The sequence below is a fragment of the Megascapheus bottae genome, chromosome 22, assembly GCF_031878675.1.
Source record: "Megascapheus bottae isolate mThoBot1 chromosome 22, mThoBot2.hap1, whole genome shotgun sequence".
NCBI classification, from domain to species: Eukaryota; Metazoa; Chordata; class Mammalia; order Rodentia; family Geomyidae; genus Megascapheus; species Megascapheus bottae.
The window spans coordinates 23,231,451-23,246,344 of record NC_143530.1 but is presented as its reverse complement, the minus strand read 5'-3'; the positions used below and the strand labels follow the sequence as shown (position 1 = coordinate 23,246,344).

The window sequence follows — 14,894 nt, the reverse complement described above, 5'->3', positions numbered from 1 at the left end:
TAATGAATAGTAGCCAAAGTACTCTTCCTTCTAACTAACCCACTCAGTAAGCATTTATTTAAGCATCTATTGCATGTCTGGGACTGTTATGCAAAAGAAATGATTTCTGTAGACCTTAGTTTCCCCATGTGTAATGTAAACCAACCTAGGCTGCCATATCTGGTAAATCCTTAGAAGAAGCCAAGCATCAGTAGCTTATGCCTGCAGTCCTAACAACTCAGGAGGCTAAAAGCTGAGGATATAGGTTCAAGGCCAGCCTGGATAGAAAAGCATGAGACTCTTATCTCTGGTTAACCAGCAAAAAGCCAGAAATGGAGACATGCATGGCTCAAGAGGAAAAACATCAGCCTTGAGTGGAAAAGCCAATCAAGAGCACTAGAACTCAAGAGTCTTGAGTTCAAGCCCCAGTACCAGCACAAAGAATAAATGAATGGATGAATTAAATCCTTAGAAGACACTGATCTTCTACCAAGAAAATTGTTGACTTTTAAGTAATAGCCAAGTTAAATATTAGTTCACAAAATTCTACTTAATCTTATATAGTACTTCTGTAAGGGAGGTCTTGATTTTTATCTGTCTGAAGTTTCAAAATACCCAATGATTTTTTTTTAAATACAAGCTGCTGGATTTTGCCCGCATAGCTTTATGAGTTCACTGTTGGGAGAGTGTTTGCTTGTATACTGATGTGTGCACACAATCCTATTGACATTATCACCTGGCAGATAAGGGTTTATAGAGTCCAAATTACAGCCTCCTCCCATTCTGCTGAATGAACAGTCAAATACAATGCAAATGTCGTAAAATATTAATTTACTTTCACATTGGCATTCCTATTTATTTCAACAGCACACCTGTGTGCCCAACAGTAGCAGGGTAAGAAGGAGAGTCAATGTCACTTTCTCTGTTCCATCACAGGGAAAGACCACAAGAATAAAAACAAGGCAGTGAGGATCCATTGCAAAATGCAAGCGCAACATTTAAAAAATAAAACAATTTACAGAATGTTTTATACAATGATACATACTAAAAATGGAATGTTTGATATTTCAAAAGCCCATTGGAGAAACACAATACTATTAATAGTGGAAGATTACCACAAAAGGTGGCTGAATAATGATATGATGGTCCATAAAGGCCAGGAGATACTATGGGGGAGAAGGCTAGCGAGAAGGGCATAATAAAAGGAAATCTGTCATACACGGTGATAAAAAGTACATTTTCACTGTATGTTAGAAGCGTAAGTGCTTATAGGTTAGCAGCTACGGTAATTATCACTAAAACCTTCTGCTAAATAACTCCCTTAAAGCTTGTCATGTTAAAGGTCACCTTTGTGGAAGAGGGAAGTTCTTCTCAGCCCAAATCAAAACACTGCAATCTGGGGAACCGCTGCCCCCTTAAGCCCCCAATTCTGATTACACTACAATGAATTTTGTGAAAAATAGGCAAGACACAATTTTTGCTTACATTAAGGTAATTACCATTGCGTTTTCATTACTCCACAAATGGGATGCATTAAAAGTTATAAAAAAAATCAATTAAGCGTTTCTGCAAAGAACAAATATGTCAAACAACATATAACCCGTGTTACTTTTCTTCTTCTCCCTAACAGTTCCAAACACATTTTAGTATACATGAAATGATAGTAATATTTGTATAAATATTTGAAGTGTACTAGCCAAAAAGGTGCAGATTTATAAAAATACTTCAAAACCCCATTTCTACAATTTACCAATACTATATTATTTTGTTGATTCTACAAACACATATGCATATATACATATAGAAACCTCAATCCAATTACATCAATTACAGCTCTTCTAGACAACATTTTTAAATGTTTATAAAACTAGCACCCTATATTACTCATCATTTTATTACTCCTCAAAAAATTTTGAGTGAGCAAATTTATTTCATTAAAGTATGTGAAATGAAACAGCACCGATGACTCAAAAATTCCCCTCTGAAACAAAAATGAAAGAAGTGGCGTATGGAGGTTCTAGAACCAACATTCTCACCTCTGTGGGGATTTGAACAATTTTGTTCCTAACATATGTAGCAAAATAAGCTAGGCTGGCTTTTGATAAATACAATCAGAACCAAATTTGTCTTTGGAAGCAATTTAGCTGCCCAGATCTTAATCTTTCATACAAACTGATCATTTCAAACTATACTGTTACTTGTGTCGCTCTGAAAATATAAAGTAATGTGAAGTCAATCTATCTCCCCCTTAAAAGCAATAAACAGTCTGGCTTACTGTATTCCATCACTTTGTTTATGCAGGTATTAAGGCTTTCCAAAGTGTATTACCTTCAGGTAATATTCATTCCTATATTCTACTAAACTAACTTTTCAAAAATAGAAAAGATTAAAAAGCAAGTGAATTCCTACAGCCTGTTTATTACCGGAAACGGTCGTTCAGATAGGTACAAAAGGAAAATTCACTTGACATTTCAGAACGGAAGAAAAAACTAAAGGTACTTTATACACAAGGAACATGAGTGCTTGAACTCTAGGGTGACTACAAAACGGGAGCCATAAATGCTTACTAGCATTTTAATAACCTCTCAGTACTGGCCATTTCCAGGAATCGCAGGCAAAAAATCAGGTCTGTTGAAACTTTTGACCATCTCCAGCATGTGACATTTAACCTGATGGCTCAAAAGTTTGTCTTTAATCTTTCTCTAAAAGACAATTCAGAGGCCTGAAGCCTAGTTATATTTCTAACAAAGTACTCTATCAAACCCTCTTAAAACGAAATGTAGACAAGAAAATGTTGTCTCTCAGTTCCTAATCAAAAACATTTTTCATACTTATTTTTAGCACACAACTATTTGTACACTGAAAAAATATATATATATGTGCTCACAGTTTACTCTAAGGAAAGTACTTTTCCACATATCACAAGGTATAATCTAGGACCTGCAAGGCATCATGCAAAACTTCTGTGCTTTATTTTATATTCTTGCTTCCCATGTATTTATCTCACCAAAAAATAATACCTCATTTCAACCACAGCAATGCTTCCTCTGCCTAGGCCATAACAAGCTTACCAACCACATAAACTCACTAACCAGCAGATACTTATAAAACCCCTGTAAAAGCGGAGAGCTGAGAAGAGTTGGGGAGCTCTCTCAATCCTGGCCCCAGGAGGAATTTCATTTTAACCCATTTAGCTATTCAGCCATAAAACTCTAAACTGACTACAGAGTCACAGCTAAATCATGACACTATTATTCTCAATTACTATTTCTTTCTAATATCAAAGTTATGAAAATACTCTACTTGATTTGGACTGCTGAGCAGCCCAGAGTTTCAGCAAGGAAAGCTAAATGCCTGTTTTCTTTTTCTTTTGCCACAATATTATTTGTTCAGGCTTCACAAGATGTTGCCTTAATGCAAAGTCTTAATAGTCACTAAATTATGTCCTAAAATAAGTACAAGTTGTTTACTAAGCAAAAGTACTGTGCAATCAGGCACTAGTGGCTCGCCACACAAGCCTAGCTACTCAAGAGGCTAAGATCTGAGAATTGAGGTTCAAAGCCAGCACAGGCAAACAAATCTGAGAGACTCTTATCTCTTATTAACCAGCAAAAAAGCCAAAAGTGGAGGCATGACTCAAGTGGCACAGTGCCATCCGTGAAGAGAGTGAGGCCCTGATTGCATTGCAAGCCGTAATACCAGCATACACACACTCATACACACACACACACACACACACACACACACACACACACACACAGCATCATGTATTATCAGCAGATTAGCCACACACTTATGGCATATCTGGCTTGATTGAAAAAATAAGTATTTTTAAATTACTACTGAACATCATAGCCAACAGATCCAAATTAAGAATGAATACCCTCAGAACGTCTGTGTACTGTCAGCACCAGTTTTTATAATAGCTGTAAAGTTTTAAAATGGGACAATGGTGATATACTTTCCAAAGAAGTCATTTCCTCTGAGTAAACCATTTAGAAAGCTAGCCTTCACTCTCTGCAACAGGGGCTGTACTCTTCACACTTGAAAGGGTTAAGTGCCTACAAAGCCAAGAGCACTAGACTACAGAAAGAAATGTTGCTTCAGTAAGCTCTGAAAGGTTCCTAGCAAGTACCAAATACTTGTTGATCTGTGCACAATAAACACCAGCAGGACTGTCAGGCTCCTTTCACTGTGTGGGGAGACGCATTTACATACTGTACCCAGTAGGAACAGCTTGTGGGTCTCCTTTAGAAAAGTTGAGTAGCTCAAAGCCTCATTCAGTGTCTCCCATCCAAATGACTCAGAGAAGATACAATTGAAATAGTGAGGTCTCTTGTCTGGCTTGGGCAGCACAAACACAGTGCATAAAACACTTGGAGTAGCCCAGGCAAACCCACCTGAATGGACAGAGAAACACTGTCTGTTGCCATGGCAGCCTGATCTAATTACATGAGTGATCAGGGCTGAAGTAAGTGCTTGGAAAACCTACACCACTGACACTTATCTGTATGATGAGAAAGGCAGGCAGGCAGGCAGGCAGGCGGTTCAGGGGAGCCCTACAACCTCAGCTTTATGTGCAAGGTGGCATTCAAGCCGGTTTATTTGCAGAGCTCCTAAAATATTGACTGATAGGTGCACAGTTAGAGGACAATCCAAGATTCAATGCCACGGCATAAACCATTATGGTGCAATCCTTTTCCAAGAGTTCATGTGCAGGGTTTTTTCTCTCTTTTTGACTCAGGTAGCTTCCTGGGGACATATGCTTCAATCCCAAAACAAGCTCCAGTATCAAGTTATCTTTGAGTAGAGGGTGGGTTTGACAGGAGCTTCTAGGAACTGCAAGGTTCCTATAGGAACCCAAACAGAACTGGCTGAGCTAACACTGTTGAAAAAAGTAACTAGTTATGTCTAAAAATAACGAGTCAACTACCCACGACTGTGCGCAATCTGTAACCAATATATGGCGAAGATGTTTAAATATTAAGAACAACCTGCATTATAAAACACAAATGTCATTGAGATGTGACTACCACATTGCCAAAGGAGAACTTATTTGCATACACATTCCCCTGCACGCGGTGCACAGGACTGTGCACCCAGAAAGCCGCTCGCAGGCATTAGTTCTTATTGTGGCTGTGGGAGGGTCTTCTAATTTTACTGATTGTGTTCTGTGCAACCCACAGGGAAACTAAAGACCTTTCCGGGGACAGAATCAGTTTGGAGGAGTCCCTACTGCACAACATACGGTAAACAAAATAAAAATAGCTTGCCGTTCTTGTTAGCCACATCGCGCATTATATAACCAGCTTCCGACTGGCTGCTTTTTCTTTTTCTTTTTTTTTTTTCGACCTTACTACTCCTCAGCATTTTCTCAATTTTCCCAAGTATTTATATTACCCTCTTATCTGTAGGCTTTCTATATCCAGCAAAGCAAAACAAAACGGCAGCCACAGCCGCGGGATCGAACTGAATCTCCAGCGTTGGAGAAACTGATCTTGTTGTTGTTTTGTTTTGTTTTCTGGCAGTCTTGCTCACCCACCCGACTTCCACCCCCACCCCACCTCCAAACTAAGGTTCTTGCTCAATCTCCCCTAGAAAACCTGAATTGTTCCATCGCTCCCAGTCAACCCCTTACGTGGTCTGAAATAAAATGAAAGCACCAGCCACCGAGTTTCAGAGGGCGGCCTGAGGGCGAGGGGGGGGTGGCTAAGGAGAGATCCAGGCGCTGCAGAGTCAGCCAAGTCGTCTCCAGGGCCCCCGCCCAGTGGCCATGGCCCTCGCCCACCCCCCACCTCGCGCGCACACCCACACACACACACCCGCGAGCGCACGCGCGCGCACACGCACACACACACACACACACACACACACGCACACACTCCAGCCGCGCTCCTCCGACACGGCCTCACCTCTCGCTCCGCCCGTCCGGCCCCCTTCCCTGCCCCCTGCGGGACCGGCCTGCGCGCTGCGCTGGAACCACGTAGGAGGAGACGGCAGCGGCGGCCACGGGAGTGGCAGAGTCCCCAAGCCGGCCTGGAGTGAACGAGCAGCGGGGCTCCAGGGCGCATCCCCAATCCCCGCAGAGCCACCTCCCCCCACACCCCCCTCCTCCTCCTCTTCCTTCTCCTTCCCCTCCTCCTGGCTTCATTCACCCTCCCAGCCGTTCACTCCCGGCGCAGGGCAGCGCCTGCCGCGCGACTCCTGTACTCCCGCCGCGGGTGCCGGCTGGGGGCGCGGGCCCGGGCTGGGGCGCCCCCCGGCTCCCGGCTCCGGGCAGTGGTGGCGCCCGCACATGATCAGGAAGCGGCCGCACCAACAGGGCGGCGGTGGTGGTGGTGGTAGTGGTGGTAGCGGCTGCGATCAGGGCCGCCAGAGCCACTCTTGCAGCACTCCAGGCACCCGCACGCCCCTTCCCCCGGCGCCGTCTCCCCTCTGCACCCCCCGCCCCGGCACCCGGCCGCCGCGCGCAAGGTCCCGGCCGCCGGCTGTCGGCGGAGCCCTTTCCCCGCCCGCAGTCGGACACTCAGGGAGGCCGGCCGCAGTCGGGGGAGACCCCAACCCCGGGACGCCCAGGCCAGGCGATGGCCCGCGCCGAAGTCCAACCCTTCCGGAGCTCTGGGTGGCTCTCACCACCCCCTCCGCTTGCCGGGGGGTGGGGGGAGGACAAGGAAAGGTGGGGGAGACCGGAGACAGCACAACCCGAGGCCGAGGCCGCCTCCCCCTGCGCCACCCGGAGGGCGGCGGACATGACTTCGCGCTCGCCGCCGGACCAGCAACCGCCGGAGCGGGGCGCCGCCGCCACACGTTCCCCACCCGCGCGCCCCCGGCCCGGGCGCGCCCCTTCTCCGGGGCGGGCGCCCACCCTGGCCCTGGCAAGCCCCCCTGCTGACCGAGCCTGCGCCTAGAGTGGGGTACCAGCCTCCGGGAACTGTTGTATGTACACACACACACACACACACACACACACACACGCACACGCACACACACGCGTCGATTTCCTTAGCTCCTCTTCCAGCTGTTTTCCGTGCAGCCGGTAGGGATTAGGGGGGTTGTTTGCTGGTTGTTGCTTTTGACCCCTCTCAGGAGAGAGAGGTGGGAGGGGGATGATTTTAATCTAAATAAGGAGGGAGGGGGAAGAGGATGGGGGAGGGGGAGAGAAAGAATCAGAGGAGGAAAAAAAATAGGCACTTACTGTAAAGTGTACATGGATCTGGGGTTGCGTGGGGAAGGGGGACAGAGGGAGAGAAACAATGTCTTGCGGCTGCTCTGGCTCTGGCGGCTGCTCCACGAGGCTTGTTTTGGATCCCCCTGCAGTGAAACAGGTCCTGTACGGCTCCGCCACTGTAGTAGAAATGATGTCTGCGGTATACTCTGCTCTCTCCTCCTCCTCCTCCCTCCCTCCCCTCCCCTCCCTCCGCCCGCCCCCCCTCTCCCTCGCGCTCGCTCTCTCGCTCGCTCGCTTGCTCCAGTATGTAAATGTGTAATTGAAGCCAAATATGGAGCAGTTGGCTGCCGCCGCCGCAGCTCCAGGATCCGACTTGGTGAGGGTGGGGGGAAGGGGGCACCCTCGGGCCAGCGGCCGGGAGAGCGGCCTCGAGCCCCGCCGGCGCCCCGCGCGCCCGCCGCCCCGCGCCCTGAACCCTGGGGTGCGCCGCCCCCCACCCTGGGGAGGAGGAGGAGGAGAAGGCGCGCGAGGGGGGGGAGGAGCAGGCCGGCGCCTCTCCTCCCCCCCCCACACACACCCCTAGCGTGGCTGGGGATTGGGGATCCTGAGCGCAGACACCGGCCCGCCCGAAGGGGACCGTTTCTTCCAGGTTTGAGAAAGGGGCGGGGAGTTTGGGGCGATGAGGTAATTTGAGGGGTGACCGCGCGCGGAGCTCGCGCGCTTCCCCGGGAGTCTGGACCCAGATGGGAGAGGACGGGGGTGGGGAGGTGGGACACAGCTGGGTACAACTCGGGCAACCTGGTGAAAGGGACTCCCCCCCAGCACACACCCCCACCCCTCAAAAAAGAGGAAAGATTCCCAGGCTTCCGTGCAATCCCCACGGGGGAGGGGGAAGCCGGGCTCGTGCTCATCCCGCCGCGTCCTTGGTCCCCGGCGCGGCGCGCGCGGAAGCCTCCGGAGCTCCCTGGGATCCTCGGCCCCCGCGGCCGCGCGGCGCTCGTGGACCTAGACCCTCGGGGTCGTGCAGACTACCTCGGCGTGCAACTCCGCAAAGTTTTAAACCCGTTCATCCCGGTACACTGCCCCCCTACACACACACACACACACACACACACACACACACACACACACACACACACACACACACACACACACACACACACACACACACACACACACACACACACACACACACACACACACACACACACACACACACACACACACACACACACACACACACACACACACACACACACACACACACACACACACACACACACACACACACACACACACACACACACACACACACACACCGCTCCCTTCCAGCGTGTGCGCCCTCACCTTTCCTGGCCTGGGAGAGCAGGCAAGCCCTACGCCCTCCTTTCTATCTGGGCAGGTCAGGAAATGGGCTTTGGGGTATGGAACTCCGCTCTAGCCTGCTGGGACCCACGGACGCCCGGCTCGCGCCCCTGTGCCGCCGCTCACTCCAGATCGTCCCTTGGATCGGAAGTGAGGTAACCCGCGTCGGGGAAACAAACAAACAAGTAAACCCATCTGGAAACAGTGGCTCTGGAGAATCCCAGCCTCGGGGAACTTCCTCTGATCTCCATGATTCAGCGACGCCCTCGACCCCTCACCCACCCCCACTCCTTTTCCCCCCGCCCCCACCCCGTTCTGTGTCGTACCACCGCCAGGTGTGCACAATTTGGAGGAAATTGCACCTAGCCAACAGGTGTGGCCGCTGGTTTGACGTAAGAGGCCCCCAGTCTTCCCTGGCATCCTGGCATCGCATAGTGTGGAGGTCTCCCAGCTTGCAGATAACGCTCCAAGACCGGTAGGTGTCAGGGCTGCATTTGACCTCCTGCAAGTGCTTAGGACTGGGTGCCTAGAAACCTGAGCCCTCCCTCCAGACTCTCTCTGGGTAGCCACCGTTATCCACTGGAAGCTATATTTGAGAGACCTTTTTGGCTTCGTTTACCTATGACCTAACCGTTAGTCACTAACTGAAGCAGGATACAAAAAAAAAATTACCAAGAGAAATGTGTCAGCTTTTAAGTAACTCTACTGTAGAGCCAAAGCCCTGGAGGAAAAAAAAATTATAAGATTAATAATAAGCATCCTTGTTAAGATGGAGAACCCTGGAAAGGCCCCCCTCCCAGCCCTTGACACTTGGAAATGCTGGTGTGCATATAGTGTAAATGGAAGTTCTACTGCTCGTTCCCACTGGTTTCTACAACTTTCTTTTTCTGTTCATTTAAAAATCAGTGGTTGTTAGTTTTAAACCTCCGGTTGTGCTAAAGTGACATTATTGGTCTCATTACAGCCTCTAGTGGACAGTTAACAGTGGTTTCCTTGCAAAGGCTCTGACTTGTTTTGTTTTCCTGGACAAGCCTTAAAGAAGGTGAAGGGTAATAGTTCACCACAAAACAGGGCCATATCTTTTGCCCACAATTGGCACAGCTCATAACTAAAAGGAGTTCAAAGACTGGACATCAGTGGCTCATGCCTGTAATACCAGCTTCTCAGAAAGCTGGAATCTGAGGATCAAGGCTCAGAGCCAATCCACGTTAGGAAAATTCACGAGACTCTTCAATTAATTAAACACCAAAAAGTGCAGGTGTGGTTCAAGGGGTAGCCTGCTGCCTTAAGTAATAAAGTTACATTATGAGTTCAAGCCCCGAGTACTGGCACACACACACAAAAAAAGAAGATGGAAAAGACTGGTGTTTTGTGCTGCAGGTATTACCATTACTGGCCTGTGAATAAACAGAGCTTCTGCTCTTCTTTTCAGTTTCAGACAGCTTTCATGAAAACCTAAATTCATCTAAAATATTTTTATAACAGAAAATATTGGTTGCCATGTTTTTGGCTTAACTGAGATGTTTTTATTCCAACCTATCATCTGCAAACTGTCCAATCCACCTTCACGCTATTTTTAGACATCTTACAGTTAGAGAATTTTCAGGGGGAAATAAGCTAATATTGTAATTATTACTCTGGCAGAAAGCAGTTAATTTATGTTATTTTAGCAGTCTTAAATATATTAAAACGCATAATTCAGGTTACAGTGAGTTAATTTAAAATGTTCCCTCAAGGAATCTAAAAATGTATATTATCCACAGTGAAAACAATAAGAGATGTGTCATTTGCTTTCTTAGCCATCTTAATGGCTACGAAGCCAGAAACTGTCACTAAAACCTGAACCTATTGCTAACTGAGAGGCCCAACATAAATATAATACTGGTGAAATTGTTTCGTTGCTTACATACTGAAATGTTTGGTTTTCAGATAACAAAATATCAGTCACAAAGAATTAAGTGAATCTTGAAAAGTTAGATTTTTTTTCACGCAAATGAAAATAAAATCTTTCCAGAAGCCAGTAGGCCTTCAAGAAGCCAGTAGGCAATCACTCACTGCTGCACTCTTTCATACAGATCTGCTATGTTATTCAACTGGGGATGTCAAGCTTTGGAAAAAAAGGAACTCGAGTAATGAGGCCTTACTCCTAACTTGTGCTTTTGGATTGTTTAAATAACATGGAAATTAATTGTAATTCTTGATATAGACTTTGCCATTTGGTCCTATCTACTTTTAAAGGTTAAAAATGAAAGGGCCTGTGAGTATATATTAGATCATATGATTTTATGTTACACTCTTGTTTTTTAAAGAGTAGTCCTCAGGGCAACAGCAGGGAGCTTTGTCAATTTCAGAATCAGAATTATAGAATCAGAATCCTGGGGATTCCTGACAACTTCTCTATGGCATGAAGAATCCTCCCTTCTGTCACAGCACTGTACCTGGATGCCTTTTGGCTGTGATCAAAGACCTTGATTCTTCTATTTGTTTTTTTCACTCATTAATTTTTTCTATGCCTATAATTTTTCCAGTGGAAAAAATATCACAGGTATATCTCTGCATACACAAACATAAAATAGTTGAAGAAAAGAGATTAGACTGAATGTGTGTAGATTTTTTTTTCTTGTCATAGTATAACCATGATTTCTAAAACACTGACATTTTATTGGGTGATTTAAGCCATCCAGAGATGAGTTTAAAGTATACAGAAAGGTGCAACTATTGTATCATTATAAGGGCCTTGAGTACCCTATGATGTCAATATTCAAGAGCAGCTGGCCTGGAACCAAGGCTGCCTGCCTCTCAGTGCTGGGGGAGAGGACTACATTTAGGAGAACCCTGATTCATGTGCAGATCTGTAGCATCATAACTGCCAGCTGAGAATCTGCTGAGGAATGTACTGGGGTCTCAAACATAAATGTTTTCTTCACAGCAGCAGAGGGAGCACATGAGTTCTTAATACAGCAGCACACAGGGCCCTCTAAAGCATGATGAGATTTTTAAATTGTACTATATGTTTTCATTGGAAGTAGCCTGTTTTGGAGTTCAAAAAAAAGCAAAAAACCAATGAGCAAATATGAACAGCTTACCACATTCACCCAATAATTGAATAGATTATAAGTTAAATAAAATCAAGATCTACTTATTTTTGAGTTCTGGGCTTAATTTTCTTGTTTGTGTATGTGGAAGGGGGCAGTCCTAAGGCTTGGAATCAGGGCCTGGGCACTGTTCCTGAGTCTCTTTATGCTCAAGGCTAGTGCTCTATCACTGGAGCCACAGCACCATTACTGACTTTTTCTGAGTGGTTTATTGGAGATAAAGATTCTGGAAGACTTTTCTGCTCTGGCTGGCTTCAAACCACGATCCTCAGATAGCAGCATCCTGAGTAGCTACTATTATAGGCATAAGCCACCAGCACCCAGCTGGGCTTAAATTTTTAACAGAAAGTTTACTTTATAAATCCTGTTTGGAAAAGATACATGTACCTCTTTTCTAATTAAAATAAAAAAGAGAACACTATAACACTATACAAAGTAAAAGCAGCCTGAAGAATAACACTTGTTTACTGGAAAAGGGAGTCCATTCACCCAACCTATTAATTTCATTTGGAGCCAAACAAGCCAGTTAAAATATGTGTGCTTCCTGTTACACTTCTGTAATAATTTTTAGAACATTTGTTCCTGTTTTTCTTGCAGTGGTGAGGATTTACATTGCAGTCATGTTTGTGAGATGTTTCACACACTTTACAGCACTTCCCTGTAGTAATGAATAAGGCACGTGGCCTCGGCTCCTGCTTTCCTGACATGGAGTCATCCAGTTATTCCAATAATTTCCTGAGGTATTTGTACATGAGGGAAATAGTGCAAACCTAAAGTTCAGTAGCATGTTTGTCTTTTTAGTCTTAAAAGGTCTTCAGTGTTCCCAGCAACTTGAGAAACAGAGAGAAGGAAGGAGATTGGAGACAGCCTAGGCAAAAAGTTAGCAAGACTCTACATCAAAGAACAAACTAGATGTGGAGGTGCATCATGTAATCCCAATTAGATCCGCAGAGATAAGAGGATCCTGGTCTAAGGCTATCCCAGGCAAAAGATTGAGACCCTACCTAAAACCAAAAACACTTGAAAGGGTTAGAAGTGTGGCTCACGTGGTAGATAACTGGAGCCCTGAGTTCAAACTTCAAAATCATATATAGATAGATAAATAAATAAATTCAAGTTCCACTATGGTGAGCATTTAAAAAGAGATTAAGAATAGAAACTGTCTTCATTATAAAGTTGTATTTAATATTGTAATCTTTCCGCTGTCTCTCTTTATTGCACCCCTGCAACAGCAGGCCTTGAGAGAGTTGAGAGCCAGATCTCAGTCTGTAAGGAGTTCAGAGCAAATACATTTTACTTTTCTTTTTCTTTAATTTTTATTTTGCAGGTCATGGGGTTTGAGCTCAGAGCCTGGACACTGTGTCTGAGCTCTTTTGCCCAAGGCTAATGCTCTACCACTTTGAGCCACAGTGCCACTTCCAGTTTTCTGGTGATTAATTGGAGATGAGAGTCTCATGAACTTTCCTGCCTGGGCTTTCTTCAAATAGCAATCCTCAGATCTCAGCCTTGTGAGTAGCTAGGATTACAGGTGAGAGGCCCTGGTGCCTGGCATATTTTCCCTTTGAAAAGTGTTCATTTTTACCATCATGAAATAAAGATTCACAAGTGATTGATCTAGCACATCTAAGAATCATATCAAGAGGTACAAATATGAGAATCAAATATTGGAATCCTAGAAAATTTGGGAGTTAGGACAAGGATTGTAACAATCCTTCATTAAGAGTCGATTTACAAGCTCATATTAGCATTCCAAATTTGTAAACCCAATAAAATGTGAGGATATAGCGTATATTTTAGTTGGCTATTTCCTGTGTCAAAACTCACATGAATAAGTTGAAGTAAGCATTTATTTATATCATATTGTAATGTTTGAAAGAATTTCCTCCCACATGAGTGATTTAATTTGCCAAGTTTCTGCCTGGAGCAATTTGTTAGGGCTATGTAATAAATCTCAGAAAGTTTGAGTGTTTAATGGAAATAACTGACAAACTTTTAACCATGCTATTATGAGGATATAATTATATATATATATATGTTTATGTGTGTATGTGTAATTTTGAAATCTAAACAAGCCATAGTGCTTGTAAAACCAATATACTCTCCTTAGATTGCACTTCCAAATAAACCTAAGGAGAACCAGAAAAGTGAAACCAACTAAAATCAAAAGTGAAAACTCCTCATACAATACTCTGAGGTCAACTCACTATACCTAGGCTTAATTCCCTTGAGACTCTGTATGACCCGCTTCTGAATCATCTGCCTCGACTCTACAAAACTGTAGCAAGATCGACTTCCAGATCGTGAAATGAAATTACCCATAGCAAACAACTAATGAAAATCATTGTTCTGAAAAAAACACCTGCCAAGAGTTTCTGATTAACAGCACACTCATCCCACTTTTTCCAACAACATTATCTGCAATTAAAGACAAAAAAAATCACCAACAATAACAAAAAAACCTAAGAATGTACTACACTGTCCAAATATGACCTCTGAGTGCTAAAAGTGTGAGCAGTCCAAACTGAGAGGGGCTGAAAGGGTTAAACAAGTTTGAAAGACTTAGTAAATATACATGTAAATGCGTATATACATATATACACAGACGCACAGACATATGTAATTGTGCAATAAGTTTATATTTATTAAAAGTTGACATACTCGTGCAGCATGTAACAGCGTATGATACAACATGATAAAATAAAATTTTTTTCAAAATCCATTCTACTTGTTTCTTTGTACTTAGTATAGCTACTAAAAATTAATATTGCATGTGTGGAATAACTGTTTTAGATATAAATATATAATTTTGCATTATGTATTGCATAATATATATTTATGCATTCATGCACGCACACACACACACACACACACACACACACACAGAGCTGTGATAGACATAGGTCATTAACATTCTAGGCCAGAACTCTACTACTGAAGTATACCTCCAGCTCCTGAATGTGACAACACTGGCACAGATTGGTGAGACAAAAGGAAAAGTCCATGATGAGATATCTGAGAAATGTAACTTTGTTTTCTGTGTGAATGCAATAGACAACTTAAATACTTTTCAGGGTTCTATAATATAGACCCCACTTTCTGTTTTAATGATGATTGGGTGCCATCTGCCAGCCAATGCAAATTCTGACTGGGAGTTCTGGTATGGACCTTGATCATCTGTTAGGCTCATCTGTGACTCAGTGTTCATGAGAGATGATGGAAACCTATATACAAGTATTCTAGTATTACAGCTGGTTTTGCTGCTTGTTGCTACATGGTTTGTGGCTACC

At 44.5% G+C, this 14,894-nt stretch overlaps 2 protein-coding genes across 6 annotated transcripts in view; one reads left to right on the top strand and one right to left on the bottom strand.

The window, feature by feature from the left end:
• Nucleotides 1-7,346, bottom strand: part of Atxn1 (ataxin 1) — a 407,426-nt gene extending 400,080 nt beyond the window's left edge. For all 4 annotated transcript variants that reach the window (XM_090356347.1, XM_090356348.1, XM_090356349.1 and 1 more), the window contains exon 1: nt 7,175-7,346. The gene's annotated coding sequence lies outside the window, so the exon portion shown is untranslated. The remainder of the gene's footprint in view (nt 1-7,174) is intronic.
• Nucleotides 7,347-8,419: 1,073 nt separating this feature from the next.
• Nucleotides 8,420-14,288, top strand: LOC150048364 (uncharacterized). Of its 2 annotated transcripts, XM_090355418.1 has the most exons (3): nt 8,420-8,667; nt 8,848-8,987; nt 12,935-14,288. In XM_090355418.1, exons 1-3 carry the CDS (start codon nt 8,572-8,574, stop codon nt 12,972-12,974), a joined length of 276 nt encoding a protein of 91 aa, XP_090211544.1. In that variant the 5' UTR covers nt 8,420-8,571; the 3' UTR covers nt 12,975-14,288. The 2 variants fall into 2 exon arrangements, with proteins under 2 accessions (XP_090211544.1, XP_090211543.1); XM_090355417.1 differs by having other exon boundaries at nt 8,420-8,987.
• Nucleotides 14,289-14,894: the final 606 nt, after the last annotated feature.